This window comes from Corylus avellana, chromosome 9 (assembly GCF_965113065.1).
Source record: "Corylus avellana chromosome 9, dhCorAvel1.hap1.2, whole genome shotgun sequence".
In the NCBI taxonomy this organism is placed as follows: domain Eukaryota; kingdom Viridiplantae; phylum Streptophyta; class Magnoliopsida; order Fagales; family Betulaceae; genus Corylus; species Corylus avellana.
Genome location: NC_142498.1, coordinates 23,407,888 through 23,425,842, shown reverse-complemented (window position 1 = coordinate 23,425,842; position 17,955 = coordinate 23,407,888). Strand labels below are relative to the sequence as shown.

Sequence of the window (17,955 nt, the reverse complement as noted above, 5' to 3'; positions counted from 1 at the left end):
TAATATTTTTTTTTTCACATGTAGGCTCATAAGTGAGACTCAACATGTAAAATTTTAATTTATATAAGGTGAATGGACGGAATTAGGGTTTAAATTTTGATACCGTATTAAATCATCACTTATTTTAAAAATTAAAATTGATAAGAATATGTTAATTTAATCATTAAAAAGAAAGGATTGGAGTTTTAGACATTATTTTTCTTTTTAGTTGACCGATAATCAAAGCCTGACTTGGTGGGACGCCATTGTATTCAAAATTAATTTACATATGCAGCTCCTTTTCAAGAATTATAAACAATAAAAATAGAAAATTTGTGCATAGATGAAGGAAGGTTACACGTTTATTTTTTTATAGACAGAAGATATTGACGGATGGCGAGTGATACGACGCGAGGGGCATTCGAATTGGCATTGGCGAGAGAGAGATAGGGAAGGGAGCGCTGCCTGGCTAGTGCCTATTCCTGGGTTGGCTCATGGGTGTGAAGGCGTGAAAGTGAAAGTGAAACTGTGAAATAGCCCACGATTTCCACCACGAACCCCCTACCTCCCTTCCTCCCTTCTTTCTTCCTTCTTTCCTTTCGTTTCGTGGTACAGTATCTTCTTTTTTAGTTTAATTGATATTTATACAGAAGAAGATACCTTCTTTTTTGTTTTTTTTTTTTATTATTTGTTTTTCTAGAATTTAAATTTAAAAAGTTAGATTATAAAGATAGAGGAAGAGGCAAATTTGGTATCATATCCTATCATATAATTCTCCCCCTCCTTCTCCTCCTCCCCCTCCTCCTCCCTCATTTTGGTGGTCTGTCTTGAGATCTGCTACCTATATAGCGGATCTTCCATTATTTGCTTTTCTCTCTCTCTCTCTCTCTCTCTCTCTCTGTGAATATATATAAAGTCGTAATTTGGGAGAAAGAGAAAGAGAAGAAAGAAGGGAAAGAAGGGAGAGATGGAGAGCGAGAAGAAGGTAGCTGCAGTGTCGGATGTGGGAGCTTGGGCCATGAACGTCATCAGTTCTGTCGGAATTATCATGGCCAACAAGCAGCTTATGTCCGCAAACGGTTATGCTTTCAGCTTCGGTTAGTCTTTCTCTCTATCCGTATTCTCGTTCTTTGCTCTTTTTCTTTTACTTCTAGATGTTTTAGATCTCAGATCTCCAACCCCTTACCTTACCCCCAGCGTTCTTCTTGATTTGCCCCTCTGTGTACATTTCTCTCCCTAGTTTCCGAAGAGAGAGCAGAGGCTTGCGCTAGATCTCCTGTTTGTTTGTTAATTTCTTGTTTGTGATGGGCTTTTAATTGGATTTTGTTTTTAGTTCTTAAAACCATGATGGCTTCTTAGAAGGCCAGGTTCTTTTGTTTAACCCAGAAGAACGGGGCATGACGGCCCTTCCCACAAATGCTTTAGCATGAGTACCTTCTGAATTTTCACATCTCGCAATTCAAATTGCTTTCGGTTTGATATTGACCACGCGTTATGCTTTTTCAGCAACAACTTTAACTGGGTTCCACTTCGCCGTAACCGCACTGGTTGGGCTGGTCTCAAATGCTACTGGTTATTCTGCATCAAAGCATGTTCCTATGTGGGAGCTTTTCTGGTTCTCAATTGTTGCCAATATGTCTATTACAGGGATGAACTTAAGCCTTATGCTCAACTCTGTCGGATTCTACCAAGTATGAAATTCTAACTCATTTTCTTCAAGATTTTCATTTTCTAACAGAGTAACAGATGCCGTGGCTTTTTGCGTGCATCAGCTCTTTTTTCTTGTATGAGTAATTTTAATTATTTTTGGACTAACCCAAAAGAAAGTTTGTCATTTTTTATTTTCTTTTGAAGTCATGTTTCTTTATGTTTATTTGAAGTGCATTGAATGTATGAATATTAAATGCCTTTGGGGTACTAACTCTACCACATATTTTTATGTTTTTCTTGCCCTTACCCCTGTCCTGCCCATTTTTCGTCTTTTGCCCTCCAATATTTTATTGTGCCTGTAACGCAGATTTCAAAACTTAGCATGATTCCGGTGGTGTGCGTGATGGAGTGGATACTTCACAGCAAGCAGTACTCAAAGGAAGTCAAGATGTCTGTTGTGGTTGTCGTCATTGGTGTTGGTGTTTGCACTGTCACTGATGTGAAAGTTAATGCCAAAGGTTTCATATGTGCCTGTGTAGCGGTTGTGTCAACATCTTTGCAGCAAATTGTGAGTATATCTGTAATTTATCTCTCATTTTGCATTAGCTCTTTAGAATTTTATCCAATGCTGATTATTAAGTTAATAGCACTGAGGTAGAATGAGGTCTAGATCATATAAAACCTCTAGATCAAATGACAACCAAGAGTGTGTGTTTGTGGGTTCAAAACCCATTTGGTTTATGTTTTTATACTAAAATATCAACTAGGATAGGGTGTATATTGAATATGATCTTCTTCTTCATGTGTGATATGTATAAACCAATAGTTTGCTTTGGGAACTGGGTTTCTTTCCATTTTTGTTCGGGGCCAGTTTTTATTGGCTAATAGTTTTAGAGGAGGTTTCTACAATTAAAGATGGACAAGAGCATAGACACAGTTCTGGGACTTACTGCTTTAAAGTTTCAACCATGACATGTATATTTAGTGTGTAGTGACAATTCATTTTTTCATTTGGACAGAAATGTTTTTATAAATTCTAACGAAACAATTAGATCTAGAGTTGTTTGACCATGCCAAACCCAATGATTCTTTAAACAAACAATCAACAAGTAATTTGAGTCTGAAACCTTACCTTATTATATGTGGGACATGAGTGATGATAATGTTTTTCTTTTGGGCAATGATAGTAATCGAGAGGCACATCTATTGCTCAATACAAATATTCATACTCCAGAAAAGTAATTCTAATTGTGTTCTCTGATTTTGTTTCTTTGTGGAGCAGACAATAGGTTCCCTGCAGAAGAAGTACTCAATTGGATCTTTTGAATTGCTGAGTAAGACAGCCCCTATCCAAGCGCTCTCTCTCCTTCTTCTTGGCCCATTTGTTGATTATTACCTTAATGGAAAATTTATAACAAACTACAAGATGTCTTCGGGTGCCATTGTAAGAACTCATCCTTTTTCCAGCTACAGCTGTCCGATTTTTCCTGTATGCCTTCATGGATATGTTTACACAGCAAAGATTTTTCAGTGTATCTAATGGCATGCTGTGAATATGTGCAGTTATTTATTCTTCTTTCCTGCTCCCTAGCAGTATTCTGTAACGTGAGCCAGTACCTGTGCATTGGGCGCTTCTCAGCTGTTTCCTTCCAGGTTTTAGGTCACATGAAAACAGTGTGTGTCCTCACACTGGGGTGGCTACTGTTTGATTCAGAGCTGACATTTAAGAACATTATGGGGATGGTTCTTGCAGTCGTTGGCATGGTAATCTATAGTTGGGCTGTGGAGGTTGAAAAGCAGTCAAACACCAAGACACTTCACCACTTGAAAAACAGCCTGACAGAAGAGGAAATCAGGCTTTTGAAGGATGGGGTGGAAAATATTCCTTTGAAGGATGTTGAACTTGGTGAGTCTAAAGAATAGGTTGGCCCATTTTTGGCCAGCAAAGAGTCGATGAAAGGCTTTGTTTGTGGCTAGGGATTACAGGTATTTTTATGCGTTTCAATTCATTTTAGTTTGTATTTTATTATTATTATTATTTTTTGTTTTTTGGATCTGCCGACAATCATACAAATCCATCTTAGGAATTGCGTTATGTGCCCGTTATTTAATTTTCATGGTATTCTAAATTATTTCTTTTATTACTTGTATGTGCTAAGGTCGGGATAAAATGATTGGACAACTGAAATGTAAACTATATGTTAATTGAAAGCTCTTAATCTATCTATTTATTCATTATTATGTTTCTCTTTCCTGCGTTGAGTTTTGTACCATGTATCGTGGTGTGTGGCGAAGATGGGTTTTAGACCATGCTAACTGCCTAGAAGATTGGAATGGCGACAAGGGTGAGAGAGCATTCCCAATGGTTTATGCAAATTTATATGCAATATGGATAGTTAAAATTCACTTTATCTAGTTTAGTTAACCACTTTTCAATACTTTCTATACAACCGATTATCTAAATTTCTACATGCAAAATGTGGGAAGAATTTTGGAAAAAGAGAGCGGGGGAGATATATTAAAATAGTCATATCCATGTGTGAAACATGTAGCGGATATTGTTTATACATGTCCAAAAAAATGTATTTTACTGAAAGGGGCGAATACATAAGCTATTGTAAATGCTCGGCTTGCCCAAAAGAATTATTTCTGACTCTAGCCGATTTCTACGAAAGGAACTGAACCGAGTGGCCGCAACCTACCAGAAAGGTTCCTCTAGTTTGGGGACCTTTGGTTTCCTCCTGTTTCTAAAGAAGCCAAATCACCATCATTACACCGATTATTTCTAACGCTGGTGTCACTTTCTCTCTCTTGCTCTTTCTTGGTTTTATCCACAGCCCAGACGGTAAATTGTCTTATTCCTACAAAGACCATGAAGATCCCAACTCAGACCTCCAGACCAGATTCATACTCCGGCAGTAACCCACAGGTAAATATTGTTGCATTGCAGCCTGCAAAACTTCCGGATTCAAAGGACTCACTTTGTCAAAGATTCAATACAAATTGTTGTCCACTTGGCCAAAGAAAGAATGCAACTCATAACACTCATTGCGGTTGCGCCCATAAAGAAAATAATTCATAGTCAAAATCAAAGGCCTAAATCCATACGAATTTTCTTGGTAAAAGACTGAAATTCGAAAAGAAAAATTTACAAAGCCTGATTGAGTAGTCGAGATCTATATCTATCTCTGGGATAAATGGTGACTTAATTCACCATATTCGGAATTTTGATCAACCACTGAAGTGTATGATGTTTGATCACTATTCTCATCAAAAATTTTGCGAGGGAAACATGGGTGTATCCCTAAAAAAGTGTGTGCCACAAGCGTACAATTCAGGGGAAGCACTCACTACATTTGTATTATAACTAAAAAGGCTAGTTAAAATAACAATTTGAATTCCTTAGACTCACTTCTATAAACAAGTTGTACCTAGTATGTAACTAATGTGGGACTTGAAACATATATGTCTTCATAACCTGTTTGAAAATTTGACTTTCACAATTCAAGTATTACAATCTCTCCCACTATCCTCGCTAGGATCTATGTCATGCAACAGACGTGGCATTACTAGGTTGGCATTAATACCATCTATCACGACTAAAAGAAAAAATAAGCACATCCATGTTGTTGCCTCATAAGGATTAATTGAAGTTACAATTGGAGTTTCACAAATTCACTTAAATAAGCCACACATTTATGTTGTCTTCATAAAGTCACTTATATAACTTAGTTTCGTATAGTATACAAACAATGTAAGACTTGACATATACATGCTTTTATAATCTACGTACTGAATATGAAACTTAACTTTACACCCTAAAATATCTTAGTGAGAATTTGCAAATGTGGTCAAGTTGAGGTTCATGGTCTTTGTAGGAATAAAAGATTTTGTAATTTGGACCTGGCTTCTACGCGGTACTCCCAACAACTGCATATCTATAGTAGTTTAGTTCGAGGGCCCAGATTTAAGGGGGGTTTAACACAAAAAAACTAATAGTGTACTCCCAAAAAAATCACCAATTTCATCCGTTAACCCCAATCAATAGACCTCTCGATGTGTTTATGAGAAGTCTATTTCGGGTAGAAAAAATATCTGTGAACCCTAATCCAAAACAGAGAGTTGAAGAATAAGCAAAAACGAAAACTAAAAGAGAAATAAGCTTGGGAGAGAAAGAGAGAAAGCCAGAGATAAGCCCTCAGAGAGATTCATAAATCTCCATACTTGAAGATTCTCAACTAATATCAACTGAGTCTTCTTTAGTTATTCAAAGTAAACCAAAGCACATCAGGGAGAGGTACATGAATCTCCTTGATGTGCCGCTATTACTTCTACCAAGCGAGTATTGCTGAGTGAGTTAGAAAAAGAGAGAGTCTCAAATCTCATATGGGAACCCCACCAACATAGGAGCTTCTGAGGAAGATCCAAGAGCTTAAAGCCGGTCAAGCCGACCTCAGGCAAGAGATGTCAAAGCTCAAGCTCTCCAACGATGCCAAATCTGAGAAACAACATGCCCACAACACTCGACCTTGGCCGCCTCTAGTTCGCGAAGAAGAGGTGGCACCACTGGATTAGACCTACCATGAATTTTACTAATAAATAGTATTTGCATATTTTGTAGTCTATGGGACACCATTAGTTTTTGTGTTAAGAAATTGACGGCTTTTTTTTTTTTTTTTTTTTTTTTTTTGGGAGTATACCGTTAGTTTTTGGGTTAAAAGCCTCTTAAAAAATTTGGGTCCTCCAACCAAACTAAAAGAGAAATGTTTAGTTTTCATTTTTAGGCCATCTTTTGTCTATCTTTTTATAAGAGACTCACATTTTAAAAAAATAAAATAAAATAAACAAAAGATATGTAGAAAAATTACACTAAGCACATCTCTTACTCAAATGAACTCGTATAGGCTATTTGAGCCTTTGGGGGCATGACAATATATATATATATATATATTGTCATGCCCCCAAAGGCTCAAATAGCCTAAATTAGTCTTTTAACTTAAGGTTTAATTTAAATTTGTATCATATCGATTCGTGCAATTCCTTACATCAAATTAAAAAAACTAATTTAATTTAAATTTAAATTTATATAATTCTAAGTTCTAACCATAACTATAAAATTATAAAAAAACTAAAAAAGCCTCTAATATAAAATTACATCAAATTAAAAACAAATAAATAAATAACAAAATTAAAACAAAAAAGAGGGCATGAGGGGCGGCCGCCCTCTCAAATATATTTTTAACAGTCTGTTTTTCCCTAAACTAGAAACAGCTAGGAAACAGTTTCAAATTCAAATTTAATGGATCCATTGGAATATAGGACTTTTTCATATTGGATTTGATATGTTTTTGTTATTGAAGTATTTACCATAATTATGTGATGTAATCAAATTTCTAGCACTTGATTACATATCTTAATTGTATTCGTTACACTTACACCAACACCATTTCTTCTATAGATATATATGTAACTCAGAGACGGAGGGAGGGGAGGACCGGGGTAGGCCATGGTTCCCCCCAAAATAAGGAAAAAAAATATAAGTAAAAAAAAAAATATTGTAATGTTTTAATTTTAGTCATCCTCCCAAAAAAAATTTGGCCCTATTTTTAGATTTTTTGGCCATATCCAATAAAAACTTTTGGCCATATTCTTAATTTTTTGGGCCATGCCCATTAAGTTTTTTTATTTTTGGTCCTTACTTTCAAATGTCCATTTCTTTGCCCTTACTTTCAAATGCTCACTTTTTTTGACCCTTACGGTAATCTTTAGTTCATAAAAAATAACCAAAATAAATTTTGTTAATAAAAAAATTCTAAAGAACCGAAAAAAAAATTTTGGTTGGCCCCCTCCCATAAGATTTCCTAGCTCCATCCCTGTATATGTTCATTTGTAGCACCAATTTATTAAGTCAATATAAAAGTAAAATATAGTCCTAAAATAGATGTAGGAGGCGGAACCACCCAAAATTATTGTGTCCTTTCACTATTGATTCCACTGTTTTCTTCTATATTTTATAGTTTATTTCAAATTTCTATTTCTCCCTGCATCATTTGCACCTTTGATTAGCAATATCTCAGGCATCTTCAGCGTGTCTTAAGAGTACTTAAGTTAACGAAAAAGTAATATCTCAGGCATCTTCATCGATCCCTCATGAGGGATCGATGAAATATATATCCATGCCTTTCGATTCTTCATTTATCCATAATGCGAAAAGAGAAGCGAGCTTGTGTTTGTTTGCTCATAATTATCTTCCAAGTATTACATTACATGTCAAAGACCATAGCAAGAATGGAGGATGTTCAAGAAAGAATGCCATGGAAGCTACCTACAGAGTAGGAAAAAAAGGGAAAAGAAGAAACGAGAATGACAATGCATATGCATGGTGATTAAAAGAATTAAAGAAAAGGAGAAGAAAGAGAAAGAGAAAGCGAATATTTAATTAGTTATATAATGTAATTAAATGTGTGTAATCGGCAGGCGATAAATGTGTGGCGTTGGCACTATAGAAGTTGGAAACGAGATCGGGAAGTTGCATGTAATGGGCGGAGGGATTACAGATTACTAGTCTTGAGAAGTTGTAAAAGGTATTGGAAGAGATCGATCTCGCAGGCTATCCTCAGGGCTCCATCATAGGAATACCCGAACTCTTCCTCGGAGAGCCGAAGCAGGTTCTCAAACAGAGGGTGGTTGAGGTAATTGGCTTCCATCTCAAACTTGCAAACAATGTCGTCTTTACCAACAATATTCACGCGCACGAGACCTTCTGGGACAGCATCTGAGTCTGATGGGAAGCTTTTTGCTCCGCAGCACAACAGCTTCTTCACAATGCAACTCCTCATGTTTCTAATTCCTTTCTTATATATGCTTCTTGATCTTCTTCTTCAGCTATTAAATTGTACGTCTATTCGAATGAGAATTTCGTATCCTCTAGCTTGCTAATTAATTTCTCTCTAAGTGTGATGTACCTCGAGTCGATCGTGCTTCGCTTCGATATGCCTCTTATATATCTTTGCCAGATATATATATATATATATATATAGAGAGAGAGAGAGAGAGAGAGAGAGAGAGAGGAACAGGCAATTAAGCCACGGACGGTTGGCTGGCTGGCTTGGCCTTTCGGGGAAATGGGGACGGGAGGAAGCTGCTTATTAATTAATTAATTAATTAGAAACAAAGGAAACAACTAAGACTGGAAATGGCAGGGGAAGGAGCCGAGCTGATGGAGCGGCTGAACAGGCTGCGGCCTCAAGTGATGGAGCTAATCATTGTTCGCATAAGGAAGCAGATCCATGCATGATAAAAAAAAAAAAAAAATCAATTAACAAGTATTTTCGGGGAAGAAATGGGAAGGCCCAATGTGTGAACTCTTAAGTTCAGAGTTAGTTAAGGAACACAAGGTACAAGTCAATTAAGTCAGCTATAGAAACCGCGTGTTAAGGGCGAACCCCAATTATTATCACCGCAACCATCTCATCTTCACGCCACAAGGCGGTGAGAGCACATTGAGGCCCCCCAATCACCATTAGTATACTAATTAACAATGAGAAATGCTAAAGGCCCAACTTTTTTGCCCAACAAAAGTCCAATTTTTACCTTTTATTTTTTTTCTAAAAAAACCAAAATGAAAAATGGAAAAAATGTCTGAAGCAACCCTATCTATTTTTGGCATTTCTTTTATTTAGTGTTTTTTTAAAAATGAAAAATAGTATTTTTCTTCATAATAATGACATTTTCTTAAAAAAAAATGACATTATTATGAAAAAAATATCATTTTTCATTTTTAAAAAAATACCAAATAAAAGAAAGACAAAAAATAGATAGGGTTGCTTTAAACATTTTTTCCATTTTTTATTTTATTTTATTTTTAAAAAATAAATAAGGCAAAAGTTGAACTTTTGTTGGACAAAAAAGTTGAGTCCCTATCATTCCTTATTAACAATATATACTACTACTAGAGAGTAGAGAGCAGAGAGCGTATTAACTAATTAATAATTCCCCATTTCCCTGACCTCTCCCATATTGAATAGAAAATTAAAAAAAATAAAAATAATAAAATACTAGAGCGCGTATTAATGGATCTAATATACGGACGCGCGTATGCATTCATGTTTATATTTAGAACCTGTTTAGGATTGCATTTGAGAATTAGAGCTTTTAAGTAAAAAAAAAGCTTTTGGACAAAAACTTCATTTTTAAGCTTTTGCCAAAAGTGCGTTTTTACCATTTTTAAGCTTTTTTGGACCCTTAAAAGCACTTTTAATTTTTTTACCAAACGAATACTTTTTTCTTCAAACAAACTTTTTGAGTATTAAAAGCATTTTTAGGCTCCTCAAATGCAATCTCAAACAGATCCTTAATTCAATAGTTAGAAAAGCCATTATGATGACATCATCATCACCCATGTGATGCAGAGTCCTGGAACCATTAGAGTCAAAGAAAATCATTTTTTTTTTTTATTCTCAAATCATTTGTTTGATCCGTTAAAGCTGTCTTATTAATTTGTACATATTTTGTGGGAATACCATGACCATTACTCAATAATGAAACAGTCTGTTGATCTGCATCTATCACGCATGTGTATAACATGCACAGGAATTATTTAAATAGCAAATGTATATGACTGACTACTTAATTGGTCTGTTGGTCATACAAAATTGAACACACTGCAAAGTAAGTTTTTAGCGAAAAGTCAATTTTCCCCACAAGCAAGAGTTATAAAAAATATCCCAGGAGAAAAAAAAACACTTCTTCTTTCTTTTCTTTTTAAAGTAAAGAAAAAACACTTCTTCATTTCCTTGATTTTTGTGAACAAGGGTTCTCTTAATTTCACTTCATAAACCATTTATGGAGTAGACTATAGAGCCACTTCACTGATAAGTGAAATAGAGAGAAGTTATTTTATAGTCAATATTTTATTTTATTGTATTTAACATCTAAATAATGCCAAATAATTTTAAAAAAATTAAATATCATCATCACATGGTAACACATGCCTCACTAAATATGTGGAAAGGTGATATTGATTATAAAATAGCTCTTTTATATGAATTAGGCTTAGGTTTAGATATTGCCCAGTCCAAAACGAAGGTCAATAGCCCATTACAGGATTTGTAGTTGGGCCTAGAAATGCGGGGAGCAGAGAGCTTTGGGTATTGATTGTTTTAAGCTAGAAATTCAAAGGTGGCTGGGGGAAACAGCCTTCCACAATTCGGCCCTATTGTTCATAGTGGATTCCGTAGAAGAAGCGAGTGCTTTGCTTAGAGTTAAAAAAAAAAAAAAAAAAAAACAAAACAAAACAAAACAAAACAAAAAAAAAAAAAAAAGGCGATCTCTAACCCGAAATTCCAGAAAAATGGAGGAAAAGGGAAGAGATGTGGAGATGGATTCGCTGTTCGAGGGAATGGTACTCTTTGACCCTTCCCAATTGGCTGCAGACCAACAACACAAAGAAGAAGAAAAAGCGGGAGGAGGAGGAGAGGAAGAAGATGAAGAAAAAGAAGAAGAAGAAGAAGCAGAAGAAGAAGAAGAAGATCATCACGGTCCTCCGATTCCAATTGATGCTCCAAGTGCAGCATCGACGTCATCTTCATATTCGTCATCTCAGCCCCTTGATGAGAACCTCTTCTCTGACCTCACCATCGTTACTCCACTTGAAACCCAATCCCGATCCCATTCATCCCCGACTTCCTCTTCTTCTACTGCTATCGATGCTTCAATTCCAACAACAGCGTCGACGACACAAGTAATCCCCCTTCTCTCCCGACAGATTTCCAGAAAGAAAAAGCGAGCTGGCTTGAGAATCGGATATGCTAGGGATGCCCCTCCGCTTCCACTCTACAACGCTGTTGATGATCATATTCATACTAGTAATGGATCCCATGCCCATGATGCTTTGGTCGCTGAGGATGGAAAAACGTCAAAACACGATGATCATATTCAGCAACGACAACAACAGCAACAACAACAACAACAACAAGAGCAAGAAGAAGAAGAGGAGCAAGTTGTTGCCGTTGATGACCAAAAGTCTAGCCCTTCCTCAGAGTTAAGTTTCGAGCATGTTAATGCCCAAATCTCGGAGAAGCTCAACCACGCTCGAGAGTTGGTGGCCTCTGTATCTACAGCCAGAAAGGACTCCATTAGGAGGAGAAGAAAAGCCGCTGAGAATGTAAATCTTGCATCTATCAAGCACCGGGAACTGGAGAAGGATTTAGAAGAAGCCTGTGAGGCCGAAGATTTTGAGAAGGCAGAGCGGGTTAGCGAGAGCCTTGCCGCTGCCGAGAGAGAGAAACAAGCTTTTCTCATTGCCTTGAGAGATGCAGAAGCCGACTCTAATGATATTGATTCCGAGATGCACGAGGCTCTGCAGGCCCAGATAGCTGCTGAGGAACAATGCGTCTCACTGCTCGACCATTTCGCGAAGGTGAGTACCCATTGCTTCTTTCTTTTTTAAAGAATTTAAGAAAAGTTTGTGCATCATCTTCTCCTCCATTGTGAAATTGCTTGTGCGTAAGGAATACTATTTTCAGTCGTGTTGGCTGTCTTGGGTTGTGCTAGATGAGTAGCAGACTTGCTTGTTGAAAGGGATTATTTGGTAGTGTGTGGAAGATTTCTTGCCTTTTGTAGTGTTTTTGGAGGGAAAGAAATGATAGAAATTTTGAGGACCGCTAGAGGATAGAGGTGTAACGTTAATTATTTTTTCTTCAATACCTCTACCTTTGGACAGTTGCATTTGTCTTTCTTAATCTTAATGTGTTTAGTTTTCATGATTTTTTTTTTCTCCTTCTAGGTACATGTTTCTCTGGTATGCTTCATGTGTTGCGCTTTTCACTTTTTAATAATATTTTAATTCATTAATAAAAATAAAAAATAAAATAAAATAAAATAAAATAAAGGAAAAGAAATTAAGAATGTCATGTTTGTAAAGCATTCTACTGCTCTCCTAAAGTGAATTGATCGCAGGCTACAATTAAAATTATCAAGCAAGTAATCTATTTATATCATAAATGATTTTGGTTAAACCTTGTGTCAGCTCTCACCATTATTTTGTATTTGCTTATCTGTACCAATATCCATCTGTAACAATTGGCCTTTATTTATATGAGATGCTTCATAAATTATCAAATCCTAATTCGTTAAAACCTTAGTTTAGTATCTTCTTTGCAGGATGCTGCAAATAATGCAGATTTAGTCTTGAAGACAGCCCAAGTATCATCGTCCAAAGGGATGGACAACTGGCTTTCATCAACTGAAGCCTTGGAGGTCAGGAAGATGGAGTTAGAAATTGAATCATACATAATAAATGAAGCTCGACAAGTATTGAATGGTTCAATTGAGCATTCAATTGAAGATGACAGAAGGAAGAAAGAACTTCTATGTAGGAAAAAGGATGTATTAACCGATGAACTGGAAAAACTACTTGAACTAGTGAAACAAAAGGAAAAAGAGATTGCTGAAAATGACTCTAACATCCAAGCAGTTGACAAAAGGATTTCTGATGTGGTCTCTGGTTTTCAGGAGATGCAATCAAATGTTGATGCAAAGTATGATAACTTGCAATCATGTCTTTCTCAGATGGACTTGGAAAGTGAAGCTCTATCAGTGAAAAAGAAGGAAATTGATGAGTTTAGTACTCAGGAAGAAGAAAAGGGTGCACGGCTGAGGGAACTTGCCAGGGTTTCTGCAGAGGAAGCAAAAGCATACCAGGAAGCTGTTGGGCTGAGGAAAAGTCTAATGTCCTCCATTTTGAGGTCCAGTGAAAACAAACTGACGCTTGTAAAGACTGAGGAGAAGCTTTCTGAGGATGTCCAAATGCTCCAACAGGAAGTTTCCGCTGCAAGAGCTTCCCTACAGGTTAAATTTGCTGGCTAACTCTCTAATGAGTTTACTTTTAGGTTACTATAAAACCCTAGAAGATGTGGTTTCCTATTGAAATATCAATGGAAGACTTCTCACCATAAGAAACCTACAAGTTAATTAAGGTCTTCATAGATCTATGTGTTTTTTTAGACCAGCTAACATGTAAAACTCTGATCCCATACTCATTATTTTGGAATATGCTTTTTCTTGAATATGCAGAGTATTGAGAAACAACGTCTAATGGTCCTATGTTGTTGATCAGATCCCTAATAAACCCTAGAATTATTACATTTTTGTCATTGGTGTTTGTTTTTATTTGTGTTCATCCTTTCTTGCCTTCTTTGTTCTTATTCTCCGTCTTGTTTCGGCTGGAGATTGTGCTTGTGCATTTGCAAGAGCATCAGAAGCCATAGATATTCGTTTTCACTTGGTTATTAGCTTGCTGATAAATGAACATATGCTAATCCCCTTAACCCTTATTCTTTCGTTCTCTTTCACTCCCCATTTTCCCCTACTCAGCACGTCATTTGTTGAACAGATCTCTTTTGCTCTGTCTTTAGGAACTATCATCAAGAAAGTCAAACATCAAGCAAGATATAACATCCTTCAAGCAGCGGATTCTTTTCATAGACAAAAGAGTCCCAGAACTGGAAGCAGAAAAGAAAGTTGCTGCTGCTGCAAGAAATTTTAAGGAAGCTGCACGAATAGCTGCTGAGGCAAAGTCATCTAGTGTTGAAAAGGAAGGGATACAGATTGAGATGGAAAGAGCTATCTCGGGGCTTGAGAAGCTGGAGGAAGAGATTAAAGACACTGTTAACAGGTTGCAGGAGACAGAGAGCCTGATTTTATCCAAGGAAAAGGAGGTAGCAATGTCTAGATTCCAGAGGTTGCTTCTGATAGCTGGTGCTGCTACAGCAGAAAGAATTGCTGCTCTAGAGTTGGGTGACCTTGAAGAAGCTAACCTTCTACTTGCTGAGGCTGAAGCAGCAGATTCTGAAGCTAAAAAACTTCAACCAATATATAATTTCAAGGTGGAAGAGTTTGGAAATCTACCAAAGCACTTCATCTCCATGGAACTTGTATCTAATCTTGGCAGGAAGCAGTTAGCAGAACTGGCAGCAGATGTTTCTCCTTCACTACCATGACGATTGGAAGGAAGATAGTTGGATGTTTTGTTGATAATCAATTGAAGAGTTACGATAGTAATTGCCATCTTTTTTTTTCTTCTTTTTTTTTAATGTCGGGAAACCTCTCAAAGGCAGGGCCCTTCGGACCCACCTCTGCAGAGTAAACCCTGGTCCCGTGCACCACACCCTCGGAAGTTTTCCTACACGGAACTGGTTAAATTGCTGGCTTTTCACTAGGGGGTGTGGCCCTAAATAATTGTTTGCATCCATGAGGTGTTGAACTTTGAACCTTGAAGGGAATGATATCTCAAGACCAAGGCCTCCACCACTTGGGCCAACCCCTTGGAGTTTTGTCATCTTTTTTTTTTTTTTTTCTGTCATATATGATTTATCCAACCCTCAGATGCCTTGAAACGTGATATCTTGTGGATCGCTACAATTTTGATGATTACAGGTTTGGGATCTAGATCCTCTATATCCTCTATGTATTGTCATCTTTTGCTTCTTCTGTTTTTTTTTTATATTTCCTGGGCTATTGTCCTCTTTATTTTTGAATGATCTTGAGTTCTTACAATGTGATTTGTTCTTCATACAAAGTCATTTCTAACATGAAACATCTAAATTTATTTGGTGAATGCCATTGGCTAACCAGACAAGTTTGTGAATCTTAATTTATTCAAGTCAACTTGTATTTCCTTCTTTCTTTAATCTTTTCTAACAGTTCTTTTGCACACGTCTCACCTAATCCCTGGTTGAATTACTAGCTTTAAGGTGCATAAACGTGTTATCAAATTTTATAGCAATACCAGAATTTTAGTATTCTTTTGATTCAGCCAGAATTTTAATTTTGCAAGTGATGGTTCCTCAGGTCGGCTTCATCAGATCTGCATCATGAAATAGGAATCTCCACCCAGTAGTCTTGGTTAAGATATTAACTTATAATTAACCACTTCGTCAGATCTGCATGAACTAGGAATCTCCACCTTGTAGTCTTGGTTAAGATATTAACTTATAATTAACCACTCCTACAAGGTTTATTCCAATGTATTACCTATCCAGGAAAAAAAAAAAAAGGTTTATTCCAATGTATTGTAAGCTTTAGAACACAAGCACTGTCTTCTCTTTTTGAGATTCTTTCAAGCTGGCTAGATGGTGGTTTGTTTTTGTGTGCATGTCACCGCATTTGTACGTAACTAGCTTGTTATTTTTTTTATAAAAAAATCTTTTAAGAGCAATGCTATACTTTCACACTTTTATTCCTACTTTGCTAATGTGACACTCTTTGTAATCCTTGAATCTTTTTTTATTTTTTTGAAATAAGGGTTGATCCAAAAGCTGATTGGTAGTTTCACATTAGCAAGGTGAAATAAAAGTATAGTATTTCTCTTATTGTAATTTTTTGTTTCCTCGTATTATAATGTTATTAGGTGGGAGGAGAGCTGGACGATGTTGATGGTATTGAATCTTTTGAGACCAAGAGCTACTAGGGTCTATAGTGGTCAACAGTGACGATGGTGTTAAATTGTTAATAGCAACTACAACTATAATGGTCAGGGTTGGACGTGAACAAAGAGGAAAATGGGTGTGGTAAGTGATGAGAGAGTACATAATTCAGTGTTCTTGAAGATAATAACTTCAGTGTGGTCCTGCAAAACAGAAGGCTTTTTTGCTCACCATTCAAACCTTGCCACGTCAACTTGGAACAAAATAAACCTATACTAACAAAACACAGGATTATATGAGAAAACAAAACTTCAAAATTAATTAAAAAAAAAAAAAATTAGAAGGGGTGGCTGCCAACCTACAACTACCACAAGTGGGGTGGGGGTGGGTGGCCGCGTGCCACCCCTGGGCCCGAGGTGGCTCGCACAGCCACCCCAAATCTGGTCAAGGGTGGTCACGCGGCTGATATTGTTTTCAAGCGAAGAAAGTCCACCACAATTCCAGGAAAAACCGGTTCTTGGATGCTGATAATGATGAAAAAGACATTAGCCCGAGAAAAAGATGTGGGTTTTGGTTGTTTCTCTACTTCTCTTCTTCTTCTTCCACTTCTTCATCTTCTTCAAAGCCCAGTGCTCCCAAGGCTATGGACAAGAGCTTCAGAGAAAACACCCATATCAGAACTTTGACAGTAAATGGTACAGTGGGGAAGCAGAAGGAAAAGTGTCTGGGGTCCTCTTTGGGAAAGAAAACTTAAATTTAGGAAGAAGATGAAGATAGTCGCAATAGCCAAGGTGTCACCGCTTCAACCTCGTCTTTCAAGCGGAAGGTTTCAAGATCCAAATCTGTTGGGTGTGGAAGCAAGCCACCCCCAGCCCAGGGGTGGCTCGTGCGAGCCACCCTTCTAATTTGTTTTTTTGAAAAATTAATTTTTTAAGTTATTTTTTTCCTCAAACCTGGTATAACTCAGTGTAGTTGTGTTTATTTCCTAAACTTAAGTCTAGTAAGATTGGCATAGGTGTCACTTTTTGATTGGTAGCACAAAACCCCTCCTTCATGCCACGACCAAACAGAAAATGCTCTCGTTCTTGAATCTCAAATCAATAACAAAAGTTGTTGCATGAGCAAGCGAAAGCAGTCTTAGGCCGAGCAATGTAGGCCTACAACCGAAATGCACGCTAAAGAAAAGCCACTTCAAATAAGTTGAATTTGGGCCACATGAAGAACTTGCTATTATGAAGACCCAAATGGTTATATTTTTTTTGATAAGTAATAATCAAGTTTTATTAAAAGCATAAGGCGCCCCTACGTACACTAGAAAAAAGGAGCCGAACACCCAATTTAACCAGACAAGAACCCCAACAAACCCACCCAAAGCCCTTGGTTATATTTACAAGGGCAAAATTGTCTTTTCATATTTTTTGGACAATTTACCTTTCAAATAAAATTAACTGGATCCCTTCCAGTTCATTTGAATTGAAGAGGATCCAAATTCCCTGGTGGGAGCTGGTGTTGAGGAGGGAATAAAAATACAGTTTCTTTATTGTCAGCTTTGTGATAAAAGGGATTGAGTTTCGATACAATAGTTTTTATTTATATAAACTGTTGACTTAATTTGACAATTTAGATCGCGATAACACAAAAAAAAAAAAAAATGGGGCTGAAGCATCACCCTTGACCACAATGGTGGTTCCCTCTCCCTTTCCTAAAAAGCTGCTATGCCAACCAAATCCGTTATTGGGGTGGCTGAATTAATCCCTATGGCTAAATGGGTTGGTTATCCACCCTAACCGCCACCCCTTTTTTTTTTGATCGAAGAGTTATCGCAGTCAAGCAAGTAAAATGCAACTCAAATTTTTGCAATAGCAAAAATGGTTTTACCCCTACCCTTATTACAGTTGGT

General features: G+C 36.9%; 3 protein-coding genes across 3 annotated transcripts; 2 read left to right on the top strand and 1 right to left on the bottom strand.

Annotated features, from left to right (window-relative positions):
- The first annotated feature begins 406 nt into the window (after positions 1-406).
- LOC132189005 (UDP-rhamnose/UDP-galactose transporter 2) lies at positions 407-3,870 on the top strand. The gene is made up of 5 exons (XM_059603470.2): positions 407-1,076; positions 1,486-1,670; positions 1,997-2,197; positions 2,912-3,073; positions 3,193-3,870. The coding sequence occupies exons 1-5, from the start codon at positions 947-949 to the stop codon at positions 3,550-3,552; spliced, it is 1,038 nt and encodes a 345-aa protein (XP_059459453.1). The 5' UTR covers positions 407-946; the 3' UTR covers positions 3,553-3,870.
- Positions 3,871-8,068: 4,198 nt separating this feature from the next.
- On the bottom strand, positions 8,069-8,468 carry LOC148583937 (SAUR-like auxin-responsive protein family). Its single transcript, XM_088510834.1, is given in 2 exon segments — positions 8,069-8,188; positions 8,190-8,468. Coding segments are annotated over 2 exon segments (399 nt in total).
- Positions 8,469-10,937: 2,469 nt separating this feature from the next.
- LOC132189949 (neurofilament light protein) lies at positions 10,938-15,089 on the top strand. The gene is made up of 3 exons (XM_059604806.2): positions 10,938-12,049; positions 12,793-13,479; positions 14,046-15,089. Exons 1-3 carry the CDS (start codon positions 10,982-10,984, stop codon positions 14,628-14,630), a joined length of 2,340 nt encoding a protein of 779 aa, XP_059460789.2. The 5' UTR covers positions 10,938-10,981; the 3' UTR covers positions 14,631-15,089.
- Positions 15,090-17,955: the final 2,866 nt, after the last annotated feature.

Bases quoted from the DNA above. Each gene is read 5' to 3' on its own strand.
- LOC132189005 (XM_059603470.2), top strand. From the start codon at position 947: ATGGAGAGCGAGAAGAAGGTAGCTGCAGTGTCGGATGTGGGAGCTTGG. The intron at 1,077-1,485 runs GTTAGTCTTTCT...ATGCTTTTTCAG, and splicing joins CGGTTATGCTTTCAGCTTCG to CAACAACTTTAACTGGGTTC. The intron at 3,074-3,192 runs GTAAGAACTCAT...GAATATGTGCAG, and splicing joins AGATGTCTTCGGGTGCCATT to TTATTTATTCTTCTTTCCTG.
- LOC132189949 (XM_059604806.2), top strand. From the start codon at position 10,982: ATGGAGGAAAAGGGAAGAGATGTGGAGATGGATTCGCTGTTCGAGGGA. The intron at 12,050-12,792 runs GTGAGTACCCAT...TCTTCTTTGCAG, and splicing joins TGCTCGACCATTTCGCGAAG to GATGCTGCAAATAATGCAGA. The intron at 13,480-14,045 runs GTTAAATTTGCT...CTCTGTCTTTAG, and splicing joins CTGCAAGAGCTTCCCTACAG to GAACTATCATCAAGAAAGTC.